Source organism: Pleurodeles waltl, chromosome 4_2, assembly GCF_031143425.1.
Source record: "Pleurodeles waltl isolate 20211129_DDA chromosome 4_2, aPleWal1.hap1.20221129, whole genome shotgun sequence".
Lineage (NCBI taxonomy): Eukaryota > Metazoa > Chordata > Amphibia > Caudata > Salamandridae > Pleurodeles > Pleurodeles waltl.
In genome coordinates, this window is record NC_090443.1 from 363,529,585 (window position 1) to 363,547,960 (window position 18,376).

Here is an 18,376-nt window from a genome sequence, read left to right on the forward strand (position 1 = left end):
TTCTTCACAAATCTTGTCAGAATTTTCCACAAACCACAGTTCTCATGTCGCCGATTGGTCCATGTTATTGACGTCTTCATCGGTTGGAATGTCAGATAGGAAAAGTTACACTTTGCGCTCCAGTCAGTGTCTCCATTGTTTTCTCCTACTACAGTTAGCCTTGCACCTGTTACGAATTACACTGTCATTCAGCAAGAACGTCTCCTTGAGCAAGTCAGTTCTCATGAGAAAGAATTTACTACGGCTACACACACACACACACACACACATAACTTCTGGAAAAGTACAGCTTCGTGTCCTTCGGGGAAAACAGCACATTGCAAGTTAGAAAATGCAGTTTAATACGAGACCAGGCAGCTAGGCCCAGTCCCTCGATAAGCTAAGGCCTTCTAATTTAATAAGCAACCTCTTAATACATAACTCTAATTATGATATGCTAATACAAATTCAAAACATTATTGCGTAATAATTCAGACTTAACAGCTTTCATTAGTCTTCGTATACATTGGTAGCCACTCCCCGTGTGCACATTTCAAACACGTGCATTATTTTCTGTTAACACGTTTTCTATGCAGCTTCATCACACAATATATTGCAAGCTTTTCATGTAAATATTGCTTTTAAAAAAAACACTCCAACACACTCAGAAAACTTCTGTTGTGGAAAATAAGCGCTGGTCTCCAAAAATAAGTGCAGTGGTCCCTAGTAGCAACCACTGGCTCAAATTAAACACTGCAGGGCATATTTATGGCTCCTGTTGGTCATGCACCAAGCAACGTGGTTTATGTACGACGGAACTCTTAAGGCAGATTAATGAAGTCAAGCAAGGCCACCTTGAGGCCTACCCAAGCCTAAACAAAAAGGTTTGTCCTCTTTGGAGAAGCAAGTCTTAATTCTGAGCAGATTCTTTATGCCAAATCCCTGACTTTATATAAGACAACAAATTAAATCAGATGCCCATATAAAACATTGGTAAACGTCTCATTCCCAGAGATAACCTCAGGTTTTTACAAACACTGGTAATCAAAAGATTGGCGTATGTGATGTGTCCTCCCTGGCAGAGGTGTTATGAGGCATGGGCAAGCTGGGCAATTGCCCAGGACACCCTCCTTCCAAGGGGCCCCCCTGGGAGAGTAAACCTTCTCTCTATGTGACCTCTGTCTATTTGATATTTCTGTCTAATCCTTTCTCCCTCTCTGTCCACCTCTACCTCTGACTTTGTCTGTCTATGCTGTGACATTTTAAGGCTTTTTGGGACCCAGGAAAGACATATTTCACCTGTTTTTAAGTGTGACCCTGGTAAAGCTTAATATAATTTAGCATTGTTTGGCATCATGCAGGCTTGAATTAACAGAAAATGTGTAATAAAATTATAAGTTGCTCTGTACAGGCCCCTCCAAAATTTGCTTTGTCTGGGGTCCGCCAAATCATTAAACTGACACTGCTTGCTGGCCTTCCAGTCAACTGGGCAGTCAATCAGAAAGCTGCCCATCATACAGCCCCAAGACTGATTACAAACAAGAAGAAATCCGACCATATCACCGCAGCACTAATTAATTATAAATTGTACCCCTTTAAATGTCAGCCATTACCCTGCTTTCATATATTTTCAAAAATCGACTGAAAATCCCCTAATCTTGAAACTGCTGGCTAGCCTCTGAACTGATTTGTTGGTGTCTCCGACTGAAAAGCGTTCCCTACTATAAGTGCATACAACTTTCAGCTCATCTGAAACTCATCTGTTAATTCACTACATCTTGATACTCTCTGTAAAGCGATCTAACATCATCTTGGATGAACACTGCTATATAAAAACATTTAAATAAATAAAATAAAAATGGTGAACAGAACAAAGACAGGATACAAAAGCAGACTCAAACAGGGCAAGATGAAAGAGTCGGGAATGGTATAATTTAAAATGGAGAAAAAGAAACAAAAGGAGAAAATGACAAGTTTGTGAGCAGACAATAGTTATAGTGAGAAAAAAGCTAAAGGGAAGGGGCGAAATTAAAAAATAGAACGAGATCCAGGAGAAAGAAAGAGAAGCTGGTTGCGAAAGAAGAGATCTGTGTGCAAACCACAAAGAGCGAAAAAGTAAAACAATATGGCGAAAGAGAGAAAAAACACAGCGCTAAAGGGGGGCGTTATGCGTGGTTGAGTGAAAGAGGGTCAGAATAAGAAAAGAAGATTCCACTAAACAAACACGTATCAGAGAAAGGGAGAGAAGAAAAAGTAAGAATCTACAAGCTGAGAATTTTAGAGATAAGCACGAGCAGCGCATTAAAGTAGAAAGCAACAGAGGGCAGAGCAAAGGTGAAGGGCGGAGTTACGAGTTTACAGAAGGCACGGCTGGGAGCAAACAGAAAACAGGCAACGAATCAGGGAGGATAAAAGCGCAGCAGAGCCCGGAAGAGAGGCACAGAGGAGTCGGGAAACCATGGAGTTGCTGGCTGCCCTCAGGGGCCTTCTGTCCTCCTGCTTTCACGCTCCCTCTCTGTTCCTCTTTTTTATCACCTTCATCCTTTTACTAGACTTCATGAAGCGCAGGAAGGGCGGCACTTCCTACCCACCCGGCCCTTCGTCCTGGCCCTTTTTCGGCAACTTGCTGCAGGTGGATTTTCATAAACTACCCAGGTCCTTCGATCAGGTAAACTGTTGTGAAGGGAAGGGAGAGGGAGGAGAGGGGGAGGTGGGTAACCTGGCTTTAAAACTGGCACAAAACCCAGGGTAGGACTTGGGCAAAACTATAGACCCGGGCATTAAAATCAAAGCGGGTCCTGTTAGGAAACCAGCTAACTAAACAAGTATTTGCAATGCAATCAGTCTCGCATTTGCTAGAGTTAGAGCTATTGGCGCTGCAAATTACAATGTTTTTTACCCATGTGTTTTGGTTTGGAATGGAGCTGAAGTATGTGGTGTGAAATTATGTGGGTTATGTTGTGTTATGCCATGTTGTATTATATTGTGTTACGTTGTGATATGCTATGTTGTTATGTTGTGCTATGTTGTATTATGCTATGTTGTGTTATGTTAAGTTATTTTATGTTGTGTTATATTGTGTTATGTTATACTAAGCTATGTTGTGTTGTGTTATGCTATGGTGTGTTATGCTATGTTTTATGTTATGCTATGTCATGTTATGCTATGTTGTGTTGTTATGCTGTGTTATTTTATGATATGGCGTGTTATGGTATGCTATGTTGTTTTATGTTATGCAATGTAGTGTTATGTTGTGTTATGCTATGTTGTGTTATGTTACCCTGTGCTACGTTGTTATATTGTGTTATGTTATGCTATGTTGTGTTATGCTATGCTATGTCACGTTGTGTTATTTTATCCTATGCTTTGTTGTGTTATGTTATGCTATGCTATGTTATGTTATCTTATGCTATGCAAAGTTGTGTTATATTGCGTTGTGTTATTCTATGCTTTGTGTCAGTTGAGGGGACGGGAAACTCAATCCGCCAAGCTAGGACAGAATAAACACCAGGCGAGCTAGGCCGCAGGCACTTTATTTTTTGTTAATTTTGTGAACCTTTGTAACCGCTCTAGGCCCCCAAGGGTGGTATACAAGAGGCGTGACAGCATAAAAAATACACCAAATAAAGAGGCTCATTTTATTTTCACGAGGGCAGAAGGAAAGTTAAAAGTGCATTGTATTGTTACAAAATATTCAGAATTAGCAGGTGGATTTATACAACGAGTTAACCCTGATGTGTCTGCTCGCGCTGTGAGCGCCTTGCAGCGAGAAGCAGCAAGACAAAAGAAAAAAAAGATCGCCCACGCTGAAGTATATTAGCAATCGTGCAATTATCCATGTAACGGGGCAGTCTGCAAGGCGTGACAAAAACCATATAACATTTACCAATGACATCAAGTGATTTCTGAAAGGCAAGCCCATGAATGAGAAAAAAGTGATGGGCGTGAGATGGGTGTGGTTAAAAGCCCACAATACTAAACATGCCAAAGCACTTGCACGCTTTACTTGAAACATGGCCCAGATAGCTAAAAAAACAAATGGCCCAGATAGGGAAATCAGGACAGTTTTGAACTTTAACCCCTTAGCTGCTGGGCCTTTTCCCCCCCAGTGTCGAGCCCTTTTTTGGCTATTTGGGGTAGTTCGCGCTTAGGGCTTCATAACTTTTTGTCTACATAAGCTAACCACGCCAAATTTACGTCCTTTTTTTCCAACATCCTAGGGATTCTAATGGTTCCCAGAGTTGGTGGTTTCCCCTGGAGGAGACCAAGAAAATAGCCAAAATACAGTGAAAATTTTGTTTTTTCCCAAAAAATGGGGAAAAAAGGGCTGCCGAAGAAGGCTTGTGTTTTTTTTCCCTGAAAATGCCATCAACAAAGGGTTTCTGGTGCTGAAATCACTATCTTCCCACCTTTCAGGAACGGACAGACTTGAATCAGAAAACTAAATTTTTCAACACAAATTTGGCATTTTACTGGGACATACCCCATTTCTACTATATTTGGTGCTTTCAGCCTCCTTCCAGTTAGTGACAGGAATGGGTGTGAAACCAATGCTGGATCCCGGAATGCTAAACATTTCTGAAAACTAGACAAAATTCTGAATTCAGCAAGGGGTCATTTGTGTAGATCCTACAAGGTTTTCCTACAGAAAATAACAGCTGAAATAAAAAAATATTGAAATTGAGCTGAAAACAACAGCCATTTATGTTTTACTCTGTAACTTTTTCCTGCAATGTCAGATTTCTGAAAGCAATATACCGTTTTGTCTGCTGGACTCTTCTGGTTGCGGGGATATAAAGGGCTTGTAGGTTCATCAAGAACCCTAGGTACCCAGAGCCAATAAATGAGCTGCACCCTGCAGTTGGTTTTCATTCTATACTGGGTATACAGCAATTCATTTGCTGAAATATGAAGAGTGAAAAAGAGGTATCAAGAAAACCTTTGCATTTCCAAAATGGGATCAAGATAAGGTTTTGAGGAGCAGTGGTTATTTGCACATCGCTGAATTCCGAGGTGCCCATACTAGCATGTGAATTGCAGGGCATTTCTCAAATAGACGTCTTTTTTACACACTCTCTTATATTTGGAAGGAAAAAATGTAGAGAAAGATAAGGGGCAATAACACTTGTTTTGCTATTCTATGTTCCCCCAAGTCTCCCGATAAAAATGATACCTCACTTGTGTGGGTAGGCCTAGTGCCCGCGACAGGAAATGCCCCAAAACACAACATGGACACATCCTATTTTTTTTATAGAAAACACAGCTGTTTTTTGCGAAGTGCCTACCTGTAGATTTTGGCCTCTAGCTCAGCCGGCACCTAGGGAAACCTACCAAACCTGTGCATTTCTGAAAACTAGAGACCTAGGGGAATCCAAGGAGGGGTGACTTGCGGGGCTCAGACCAGATTCTGTTACCCAGAATCCTTTGCAAACCTCAAAAAGTGGCTAAAAAAAAAAGTTTTCCTCACATTTCGGTGACAGAAAGTTCTGGAATCTGAGAGGAGCCACAAATTTCCTTCCACCCAGCGTTCCCCCAGGTCTCCCGATAAAAATGATACCTCACTTGTGTGGGTAGGCCTAGCGCCCGCGACAGGAAATGCCCCAAAACACAACGTGGACACATCACATTTTTTCATAGAAAACAGTGCCTACCTGTGGATTTTGGCCTCTAGCTCAGCCGGCACCTGGGGAAACCTAGCAAACCAGCACATTTTTGAAAACTAGAAACCCAGGGGAATCCAAGATGAGGTGACTTGTGGGGCTCGGACCAGGTTCTGTTACCCAGAATCCTTTGCAAACCTCAAAATGTGGCTAAAATAACACGTTTTCCTCACATTTCGGTGACAGAAAGTTCTGGAATCTGAGAGGAGCCACAAATTTCCTTCCACCCAGCGTTCCCCCAAGTCTCCCGATAAATATGATACCTCACTTGTGTGGTTAGGCCTGGTGCCTGCGACAGGAATAGATCACCCAACGGTCAATGTTGGTCCTTACGTGAGGCAGCTGTTGACCCTGGGGTGATCCATTCCTGACACAGGCACTAGGTGTAGGCACTCAAGTGGGGTAGTGTTTTTATCAGGACAGGTGAGGAGTCACTGGGTGGTAGGAATGTTGTGGATCCCAGCATATTCCTGTAGTTTGTGTGACAGAAATGCGAGAAAAATTTAGGTTTTTTTCAACATTTCAGCTTTGCAGGGTATTCTGGGTAAGAAAACTTTGGGGAATCCACACAAGTCACACCTCTGTGGACTCCCCCGAATGTCTAGTTTCCAGAAATGTTTGGGTTTAGTGTGTTTCTCTATATGGCCGCCGAATCCAGGACCAAAAACACAGGTGCCTGCCTTACAAAACCAGTTTGTTTTGCCATAGACAATTTTGATGTCTCCACAATATGATTTGGGTGGTGGAATTTGGGGCTGAACTAAATTGGGGAGCTCCCAAGAGAGCACTCTCTCTTTGCTTGCCGCCGCATTCACCTGCTCTCTGGGTTGGCCTAACCCACTATTACCCAGTTGCACGAACAGCTTGCGAAGGGACAGCAGGACTGTCCTCATCACCTCCCTCATAATGTACTGGAAGAGGAGTTTTCGAATGGGACTCCTCTGACTGAAAAATCACTCCCAGAGTCTGCGCCATTGTCCTATCCCTCAGATGCTGTCTCAGTATCTGATGTATCAATCTCTGATCCTATGTCAGAGCGGTCCTCTATAACCCGAGTGCAGGCAGCAGTCATCCATCAAGATGCCATCTCTGCTATTGGCTGAACTGTTGCTCTAAAACACTAGCCTACGTAGACAGTCACAAAATCGATGGTGTGTGTGAGATACGTGCAACAGTAGAGGCCACCTTACCTGCGCTTCTTCCCTCAATCAGCACGTACTTTCAAGACACTCAAAAAAACACCTTGTCACATACCATTCGTCACAGTCTTTAGCACCTCCTGCGCCCAGTCCAACAATCATTATTGGTGCTCCCACCCCCTCCTCCTCGGATTCCCTCATTACCACCCAGCAAAAGTGCCCTTCATCTCTCCATAGACTTTACTAATGTACTCAGCTATTTACATAAAATACAGATGTGCTCTTTGCAGTAGGCATATAAACCTTCTGCGCTTCTTTATGGCACTAAAACTGCCACTAGACAAGTCGGACCCTTTTCCCCCCAGGGAAACCACACACATATTGACAAAAGTGATATATATATGACAGCCAACCACCTGAAACTCAACTCAAGCAAAACCGAAATAATCCTCTTTGGCCCACACAAAAACACCTGGGACCCCCCATGGTGGCCCACCACGCTAGGCCCTGCACCCACCCCCGCCAACCATGCACGCAACCTCAGCATCATCCTAGACTCCTCCCTCTCGATGACCCAACAAATCAACGCTCTTACCTCCTCATGCTTCAACAAACTCCGTATACTGAAAAACATTCAAATGGATCCCCACAGAGACCAGAAAAACTGTCACTCACGCACTCATCAGCAGCAGGCTTGATTACGGAAACGCCCTCTACGCCGGCACCACTCTAAAACTCAAGCGCAAACTACACGCATCCAGAACTCAGCAGCACGACTCATCCTCGACCTCCGCCGACACAAACACATCTCTCCACACCTCAAATCCCTCCACTGGCTCCCCATTGACAAAAGGATCACCTTCAAGATCCTCATCCTCGCACACAAATCACTCCACAACACAGGCCCTGCCTACCTCAACGAGAGTCACCTTCCACACCCCCACACGAAACGTCCGCTCAGCTGACCTCTCTCTCGCCTCTGTCCCCCGCATCAAACACACCACCACCGGGGGCAGATCCTTCTCCTACCTTGCACCCAAAACCTGGAACGCCCTCACAACCCACCTTCGCAAGACACAAAACCTACTTCTTTTCAGGAAGGGCCTCAAAACCTGGCTTTTCGAACAGTGAACCTCCCAGCCCCTTTCCCTCCCCCCGTCCCCCCCCCCCAGCGCCTTGAGACCCTCACAGGTGAGTAGCGCGCTTTATAAATCTCTTTGATATAGATCTACCTCTATATATATATATATATATATATCTATAGATATATCCATGTACCTAGATATATCTATCTACATAGATATATTTAGATCTATACATACATATTTTTTTTTTTAGTTGTTGTATGGTTTCCTTGGGGGCCAAAATGGCCCCCAGGGAAACCCTACAACATCTAAAAAAAAATATTGCCTCCACAGGGGGTCACCCTGCCCACGGGCGACCCCCTGTCATTTCATTATTTTTTATTTTATTTTTTAAAAAAAAAAATCCCCTGGGGGGGCGCGATCGCGCCCCCCCCCAGGAGGCACCTACCTTTAAAAAAAAAAAAAAAAAATTATGCCGGGGGGGGGCGGCCCGTTTTCCGGGGGGGCCGCCCCCCCAAAGTGAAATCCCTGGTGTCTAGTGGGGTTTCCTGGCCCCCGATCGCAGCTGTGCTGCGATCGGGGGCCAGAAACAGTTTCAGAAGGCCTCGTAAGAAAGGGGAGAGTCTCCCCTTTCTTACGAGGCCTTTTCAAGCTGCGATCGGGGGGGCCAGGAAACCTGAAAGTGTTTCCTGGCCCCCGATCGCAGCACAGCTGCGACCGGGGGCCAGGAAACACTTTCAGGAAGGCCTCCCCTTTCTTACGAGGCCTTCCCGAACGTGGAAAAGGCCGTTTTCCCCATCAAAGCAGGAAGCGGCCGCAAGGCTGCTTCCTGCTTTGATGGGGAAAACACCTTTGAAACGTCAGCGCGCCTCGCGGCGCGCTGACGTCACAAAGGGGCGGGGGGAGACACGGAAGCTTCCGTGTCTCCCGAGGGAAGTTAAAAAAAATAAAAATCCTCGGGTGCATTATTAATACCCTTCCTGGTGTCGGCCACTGGTCGTGACCCGCACCAGGGAGGGTGTGTGGGCGTCGGCCAGTGGCCGACGCCCGCACTCAACAGGTTAACCACCTCAACAGGTTAATACATGCTCTATTGGTATTTTGCGTGTAATAAGAGACTGCATACATTTGTTTCTGCTGCAGGCAACGTCTGTGGCAATATCAGGAAAATCAAAACGGAAAAACAGGCCCACCTGGACATAAAACCGGCCCACAAAATGGTAAAAATCTGGCCCACACACTAATGTGTCACACCAGCCCATCAGACACTGCCTGATTGGCAGGGCCCCGGGTATTATGCGATTGTGCGGCCTTGGCAATTTTCACATAATTACAGATTTGCTGCTTTTGCCACATAATCCATTCTCTGCTGCATAATCTGCAGGTTTTAACCCAAAACAATTCTAGCTCAAACGGTTCAAAAATTAATAAAAGTGCAGTAACACGTGTTGGCACGCAGTGAAAGGCCCTTTGCAAAACTAGACTGGTCACATTTTTGTTGCTTATTGCTACGTTGGGTATTAAAATGGTGCTAAGTAGGTGTAATCAATGCCTAGACAGTGTTATCAAGTTCAAAACGCTGAAATAATTGGGTAATATTATTACAAAGCGTGCTGCATTATGTTGCATATTTTGCATTTTTCTGCCGCAGAATTCACTAAACCCTGCTGTATAATTAGGCCCCCACATGCCGCATAATTCCAGTGGCCCTACCTGTAAGTCAGTCCGCCTCTAGCTTCACCGCTCAACGTTTCCATCCTCCAAAGGTAGTAATGTCTTAGCTGTAAGGTAGGTCAGTAAATCGAACTTTCAAATTAAAACTTGTTTATAACATCATGCCACAAATAATGATACCTCCTATTTACCGTTTTCTGAGGTTTTCTTTGTTCATGCAAGAGTAGTTTACCTAGTTTATGCTTTAACACCAGAAGACATTTATTGGAGAAATGGGGGCAGAAGGGGAGGGGTGGAGAGCAATGAGTCTTTGACCACATTTGTGCGGTTAAATTCCATAGCCCTCTTTTCTAAATCAGGCCCTTTTAAAAGATACAACTCTATTTACCATCCTTGATTGCTTTCACGTTTGGGAGATAAATTAACATAATTAATAATTCCGTCATCCAAATGGAATGAAATAGACTTAAATGCTGAAACACGAATGGTTAACAACAGAATCCACGAAGGGGCATGGCCAATCGTAGCAGGATGGAGGAAGTGGCATAGAGCCACTCCCCCAGGAGACCCACGATCTGGCCCCATCCAGCTGTTGGCCCCTGCCGGTTGCCTTTCGACTGCAGTGCGGAACAGGAGAAGGTGTGAGATGAGTGGCGGGGTCTCTTTGTGGCCCAGAAACGACACAGAGACCACCAGTTGTTCTGCACAGGACCGCAGCCGTGAGGCTAGAGAGGCCGTCTGATGCAGGCGGCATCGGCCTCATGTGAGCACAATGCCTCCTGGGGACAGGTGAAATGTGCAACCAGGGGGCATCCCTTCCTGAGCAACTCTTGAACCGCTGGAGGCTCTCGGAGAGTGGGGGTGGGCTGGGACTGCCACATTGACTGACTGACACCCTAGGTGGAGTGCAAGGCCAGAGCTGCGGACCGGATGAGCCACCTGGAGTGGGCGGCAGTGGCCCCCTGGGGGACAAAGCACTCCGCTGGAAAGCAGGAGGCCTGTGCAACGAATGGTACCTGATTCGATTTAGGCTGCCTCAGGATAACCCGATAAATTGGAGCAGCCCATGACAGTGCAGTATGGTGGGCTTCAGGCGGCCTGCATGAGGCTAAAGATGCAGAGCTGCACAAGAGCATAAGGGACAGAAGGCAGTGGCCTCTTGAAAGTGCAGCGCACCCCCACCCTTGGAAATAGGAGGCTCAGGAGACTACAAGATGCCCTGCTGAACGGTGTTCGGGGGCTAAAGTGAGATACCTGTGGGGGTGGCAGCTTTGAGAGCAAGGCTGAGACATTGTGAGGAACAACTCTGCTGCACAGGCCTGCTTGTCATTGAGCCAATCGGAAGAGAAGAGTTTAACGCTCCCATTACGGAGCCAAAGTGCCAGCTGGCAAGCCAGTACAATATCCCAGGACTGGATGGGTTACCTACCGAGTTTTACAAAGCGTATGAAGCTCTACTGGTCCCCAGGCTATTAAAACTATGTACTGCTGCCCTCACTGTGGGGAGATTGCCCACAACACTCAGTCGGGCATTACTGGTCTTGCTTCCAAAACCCGGGAAGGACCAATTAGAGATGACATTCTGTTGTCCCTTGTCAATGCTAGGTACGGACTATAAAATACTTTGCAACATCATTGCAGTAAGACTTCTCCAACATCTCCAACATCTGGTTCACATGGACTAAAACAGATGAATACCCACACTTAATATCTGCAGGCTATATTGACTGTTGGAAAATGCACCAGCAAGATGGCCGTATGTGGTGTGTGTAGTGCTGGAACTGGAAAAAGCATTTGACACTGGTGATTGGGAGTAGGTTTGTTACTCTGACCAAAATGTGCACTGACTGTAGGCTGCAGAGGCTCATAAGGCTCCTTTATTCGGAACCCATGGTATGTGTGAAGACAGGACAATGTGTCATGGTCCCTTCTCAGGCCAGCAGAAGCACATGTCAGGGATGTCCACTCTTTCCACTGGTTTTCACCTTGGCAATTGAGCTATTGGCACAGAGGCTTAGATACATGGTCATAAGGGTGGGTATCACTGATGTAGAGAGCAGCCTGGCGGAGTTCCGAGCCACCTAGGGACTGGCGGTGAAATAGTTGAAGACTTGCTTATTACAGTTCCCCTGTAGTGCCTGCTTCAGCAATTCCTGGTTGATGCACATCCCCTCTGCTAGGAACCACGCACCTTTTGTTACTTGTTACATTTATCATGCCATCTGTGACCTCATCTATAGTAATCTCACGAAAGTCGTTGCCTCCCTCCGACCGCAGATTGAGTTCTCGTGCACGCTTTTGGTGCAGGGTAGAATGTACCTATGAAAAATGGTGATACTCCTTCGTCTCTTGTATTATTTTCATAATCTCCTAGTAAACATTGCACAAAGCATTTTTCATACACTTCATGCAATTTTAGGGGGCACAGGAAAGCACTGTTCAAGATGCAGCTGCTGGTGAATAGAGTGGCCTCTGGTCCCTAAATTTTGAACATTATTACTTTCCAGTGCAACTGCAATGGCCCACCCGCTGGATGGCGGGGCAGTAGGTAGAGGAATTGGGAATGGACTCCAGGCCTCATGCACAGCAGATGGTGAGAGAGGCTTTCCTACCACAGGGGGTGCTCCCCCAGTAGGCCAGCGGCTTGTTGCAAGTGGCCCACATTAATATTCGGGGGAGTTTATGCCTCATGCCAAAAATGCCTCATTATCCACCTGGGACATGTTTAGGTTCCATCCGACCATTTAAAGGGCTGCTCAGGGGGATGGGTTGTGATACAGTGGGAAGCGATCAGAGAAAGAACCCTGGGAGATCTCTTCCAAGATGGAGCGCTTGTCTCTTTTGACCTGCTGAGTGATGTTGGGGCCTCCCAGCAGGGCACTTCCTGGCCTTTGGCCAGTTGGTTGCCAAACTTGGACGATTGTGGCACAACACCAACACATAACCCTGTGAGCACCCACTCATACTAAAAATGGGAGAAAGCCATTGTCCAATAACATGGATGACACTGGCCCTTTCATGTCTAGTAGAGGATCCCTTAATAACCTGTTGCATGACCTGGAAGAGTGATGTAGGCTGAGTATTGACAAAGAAGGAACGGGACAGGGTGCACCTATACCCATGAAAGGTCTCCCGTAATGTCCCAATTCCAGTACGTACAGCACAATGTAGTACATAAAGCTTACCTCATTCTGGCACAACTCCAGAGGATCTTTCCTGGATCTGCATGGACTTACCCACAGTGCATTGAGCCTGAGGTGGACATGGCACACATGTTCTGGAGCTGCCCACTAGTTAGGGACCTATGGCTCAAGGTCATGAAAAAGCTTGCCAGAATAACTGGCCGCAGCAATCTATGCATAGTATGGCAAATGGCATGTTGGGGTTATATAAATGCAGACACGCAGGGGGTGCTACAATCTGCGTCATTGATTTAGTGATGCTGATGGTCCATTGATTGGTCGCCATGCAATGGAAGGCTAGAGAGTTGCCCGGAATGGTATGAAGTAGAGCTGAGGCTGTGCCATTGCGGGAGGAGGAGGCACCAGGACTGAGAAATAGACCCGTTGCAACAGACTGGGAAGGTCTACTGGATTCCTTGCAAGGCCCCAGGTAGACTGTGGTGCCTGGAAATGAGAACATTGACTTATTGGTATAGTATGTCCTCTTCATAAATTCTGGCCCCCCCACCCGCTCTCAGATGTTCAAAGAGGGGAAGTGCGGAAAGTGCACTAAGGTTGCGGATCATGTCATCAAAGTACAGAATTATAGGATTTATCATACCACGTTGAGGGTTGCGAAGGGCTAATGAGCCATGGAACAGGAGGGAAAGCTCTCTGTGTCTGCTGCTAACTCGACTTATTGCTTGAATTGTTTCTACGCTCAATAACTCTGAGGAAGATGTTTCTTCTGATTACCTTGGAAATGTATAACATGAATTTAAGGACTGATGTGGAATTACTGCTCGCATTGATATGTTTCATTGGCTAACATGTGCTGGCCTGCATAATGTGTTGTTAATGTCAAAACCCTAATAAAGATGGCTAAAAAAACAACAGTACCCACCATGGATACTGCCCAGTGATCACCTACTGTAAAGAAAAGGTCTCACAATCTACTTCTACTTGTTCCCCATTATATAAAAATATTAGGGGGGAATTTGAATTGGGCACAATATAGTTAGCAAGCGGTCATGCCATATTGTAGGTGCATGTACCACACAGGTGCAAGCCTACAAACTTTTATTTACCAATTTGGATCAGTGATAAAAAAAACATTGACAATGCTAATAGGTCTGACTTCAAAGGAATTTTGTATATTGGATGGAATGCTTGAATTAATCTCAGCCAGTTTCGGCTTTAGGGCGGTGCGACCAGTGTAGACACAGCTGGCACTGACCCCTGGAAAGGGGGGGGAGGTGGCTGAATTTCAAAATAACTTATAGGTTTAAAAGCAACCCCCCCCACCCCCCAGGCCCTTCCATAGCACCGAATCAGCACTTATAGCGGTCTTGATTTGAGTGCCGCTTTTGACACAGTAGACCATTGTGTTCTAGGCCTTACGATGTATAATTCTGGTATCAAGGGCTTAGCACTTAGTTGGCTTTTATCTTTCCTTGAAGATAGAACTTTCAGAAAAGCTCCATTGGAGTTGTGGGGTACCACAGGACTCTTTGCTTAGCCCAGTATTGTTTAACATATATATGGCCCCCTTGGCAGAGTTGGTGGAATCCTTTGGACTATCGCTCGTCTCATATGCAGACGATACGCAGTTGGTGGTTTCATTTTCCACAAACATAGGATTGGAAGGAAACTCTTTAGCCTCATGCCTACAGGCAGTTTCCGGTTGGATGAAGCATAGTATGCTCCAACTTAATGGGGACAAAACTGAACTAATGATCCTGGGCCAACATCCTGACCCCGGTACGATCTTTCTCCCTCCCAGTGTTATTGAGGAATTGCCTCCCCCCCCCAAGAAACACATTAAGGGGGTGATTCTAAGCTTGGCGGGCGGCGGTAGCCGCCCGCCAAGCGGGAACCACCAGAAGACCGTACCGCGGTCAAAAGACCGCGGCGGTCATTCTGGGTTTCCCACTGGGCTGGCGGGCGACCGCCGAAAGTCCACCCGCCAGCCCAGTGGGAAACACCCTTCCCACGAGGACGCCGGCTCAGAATGGAGCCGGCGGAGTGGGAAGGTGCGACGGGTGCAGTTGCACCCGTCGCGAATTTCAGTGTCTGCAAAGCAGACACTGAAATCCTTTGTGGGGCCCTCTTACGGGGGCCCCTGCAGTGCCCATGCCAATGCCAGGGGCCCCACGGCACCCCATACCGCCATCCTGTTCCCGGCGGGCGAACCGCCAGGAACAGGATGGCGGTATGCGGTGTCAGAATCCCCATGGCGGCGCAGCAAGCTGCGCCGCCATAGCGGATTCCCATGGGCAGCGGAAAGTCGGCGGTACACCGCCGGCTTTCCGCTTCTGGCCGCGGCTGTACCGCCGCGGTCAGAATGCCCGGCGGTGCACCGCCAGCCTGTTGGCGGTGCTACTGCCAACCTCCGCCCTGGCGGTAGGTCAGAATGAGCCCCTAAAAGTCTAGGAATCTGGTTGGACCCCCTCCTTACGTTAGAACATCACACGAAGAAAGTCTCTGCCACCTGTTACGGACTTCTGAGATTATTAAGGAAGGTATTGGGAATACTTCCTCCGCTTGCTAAACGGCTTATTGTTCAAGCAATTATTTTGTCTCATTTAGATTATGGCAACGGTCTATTCATTGGTTCATCCAAATATGTAACAAGGAAACTGCAGGTAGTCCAGAATGCTGAAGCACGCCTTCTATTAGACATTCCAAGTCATGCCACAGCAAAACCAGCCCTTGCTTCCAGTGGAACAACGTATTAAATTTAAATCTTTGTGCCTGATCCACAGATCATTACACAATAGGGGCCCCCCTTTGCTAAAGACGTTAGCAACATTTTATAAGCCCACCAGAGACCTGAGGTCCGTAACTTCCCCTCTTGCAACAATTGCAAAATTAAAAAACACTAGATGGTGTGGCTCTACGATGACATACCTGGGCTCTAAACTGTGGAATTCCCTCCCTCTTAGGATTAGACTAATCAGCCATGAATTGGATTTTCGTAAAGCTCTTAAGACTTTTTTTTTTTTTAATATATCTTTTATTGCATTTATTGTATTGGTAAAACATGCCGATGATAATGATATTACTATAGTAAATCCCCACCTGTGTTCTTAAATCCCCCTCCCCCCATTGTCATTTAAAGTTCTTAATTCAGCAATTCTCTATAGATAAGCGGTGACTCACAGACACGCAACATTCTGTGTTGTAGGCGTGGAGGTCTGCTCGGATTCGGAGTCCAAGGTAGTAGTGCCGTCCTCTGACGTGGGAGCGTCCGGGGTCCTCAAGTTCTCCAGCATTGAGTCCCATTGTGTGGCATTGTCTCTAGGTCTTTGTCCCTGTAGAGCCTCTTTCAGTAGCACCGTTCCCTCAGTTTCCGCCCATTTCTGCAATGCATTTTGCCATCTATTCACTTGGGGGCTCATCGGGTCCTTCCAGTGCAAGGTTATTTCTAGCCTAGCTAGAACCAGAGCTAGGTCGATGAACCTGTTGGATATTTTGTGAGCTGACGGGCGGGGAAGTCCCCCAATATTGCCACTATTGGGGATGGAGATAGTGTCCTTTCAGTGCTGGAGGAAATGTTCCTGAAGATTTCTATCCAGTATGAACCGAGTTGAGGGCAACTCCACAACATATGTACAAGTCCTGCTGCTGGTTCAGCACATCGGGGGCAGCCAGAGTTGTTTGTGCTGTATATTTTAGTTATCATTTGCGGGGTTAAGTAGGCTCTGTGGTAGATATACAAATTTATTAGTTTAAACCTTGCGTTTCTGGACACTGAGTAAATGTGGGAGGTAATCCTAGCCCACTGCGATTCGTCCATGGTGGTGTCTAACTCTGTCTGCCATTTGTTTTTGAGTTTACTTAAGGGTAAACATGTGCTGTTCTGTAGGGATTTATATATTCCTGAAATCACCCCCTTCTGGTCACCTATTGAGTAGAGAAGGCTACAGCCCCCGTGGGTAGGCGGCTCAAGTGATCCCGTACCCCATATTTTATTAACGGTTCTGGTTATTGCGTTATAGGTAAGGAACAATCCTGACGGGAGAGCGAACTGATCTTGTAATTCTACGTAGGTGTGAAGCTTCCCGTTGCTAAATAAATCTCCCAGTTTTATAATGTTATGCGTCACTAATTTGTTAGTGCCCAATAGCATTTGGCCTCCTGAGATATGTTTCAAGCAGATTAGGGGGGCCTCTGGTGCGTATGGGGTCTTTGTGCGGGTGCGGTTTATGTATTGCTCCCAACAATATCTTGTCGATTCCCACTCTAATGGTAGTTGTTGTTTTGGCTTTTTGGGGTTCAGTAAAATACTCAGGATTTTTTCAAGTGGGCAGTTCAGGGGGATCTGTAATTCCTTTGCAACTGGGGGTTCATTAATGAATTTTGCCAGCCATTGTAGTTGCCCTGCCCAGTAGTAAATCTCTAGATCTGGGACAGTCAAGTCTCCCTCTGTGGCAGGTCTCTGGAGGGTGCGTAGAGCGATTCTGTGCCTACTCGATCCCCATATAAAACTCGCAGTCATGGATTCTATGCCTCTGGACACTGCTTTCGGGATTAAGAGTGGGATAGTGGAGAAGTAATATAGCAGTCTAGGCAACACTATCATTTTGAGCAAGGCAGTTCTTCCAGAGACCGTTAGGGGTAGTGTGTCCCAGAAGTGCATACTAGCCCTGATCCCCCTGAGAGCTCCATGTATGTTCCCTTCCAGCAGGTCTTCAATTTTGTGATATATGTTAACCCCTAAATATTTAAATGGGTTTGGGGTCCAGGGCAGACCTCTAGTGTCTATAGGTTCCGTGGCGCCTTTGATCATTGGAAAAATTGAGGATTTTCTCCTGTTGATTCGGAGTCCGGAGGCTACTCCGTAGCTCTCCAACATGTCCTTTCTCCTGGTAGGTCTACTTCCAGGTTCCTGAGGAAAAGTAGCATGTCATCTGCATAGAGGGCGAAATGATGTGTCCAATTACTAATTGGGATACCCTCAAAGAACCTCCCGGATCTGGCCATTTGAGCAAGCGGTTCTACTGCTACAGCGAAAAGAAGGGGTGATAAAGGGCAGCCCTGTCTGGTTCCTCTGCCTACTGGGAAAGGGTCAGAAATAGTGCTGCCTGTTCGCACTCTCGTTGTGGGATTGGTGTATAGTAGTTTTGGCCAACATACGAATCCCTCTGTAAGTCCTAACTTTAGCATGACCTGCGCTAGGTAGTCCCACCTCAGACTATCAAAGGCTTTCTCAATGTCCACTGAAATAATCGCCGTTTGTGACATTGCTAGGGGTATGGAGTGGAGCACTGACAGCTCTTAAGACTTGGTTGTTCTAAGATCAGCTGCCTTTCCGCTTAGTCTATGGTTACTGGTCCAGGGCTGGGAGTCCTCTTGGTAGCCATGCGCTATACAAATACAGTCAACATAACATAACATAACATGTGGTGTGCAAAATAGTAATGGACTGGGATGAGGCTCCAAGTACCAGTGGCTGATACTAATTTAGGCATTCCATCCATCAATGTTTTGTATACTTTAGTATGGGAATGTGAAGTATTACAAGTAGATAGAAAGGGAATAAATGTGTGGAAGCAAAGAACTGTAGAATAATATTGGTGTAGGTTAAAAAGTCAGGTGACAGTTGCACTGTCACACCAGACCTAAAAATACATGTAGATTAATGACTGCCTTCCTCCCACCTTTGCTGCTGACAG

At 46.2% G+C, this 18,376-nt stretch overlaps 1 protein-coding gene across 1 annotated transcript in view; it reads left to right on the top strand.

The window, feature by feature from the left end:
- Positions 1–2,362: 2,362 nt before the first annotated feature.
- LOC138292718 (cytochrome P450 2D15-like) overlaps positions 2,363–18,376 on the top strand; it is a 206,552-nt gene continuing 190,538 nt past the window's right edge. The window contains exon 1 of the mRNA XM_069231449.1: positions 2,363–2,647. Coding sequence (XP_069087550.1) covers positions 2,438–2,647 — 210 coding nt within the window. The 5' untranslated portion in view covers positions 2,363–2,437. The remainder of the gene's footprint in view (positions 2,648–18,376) is intronic.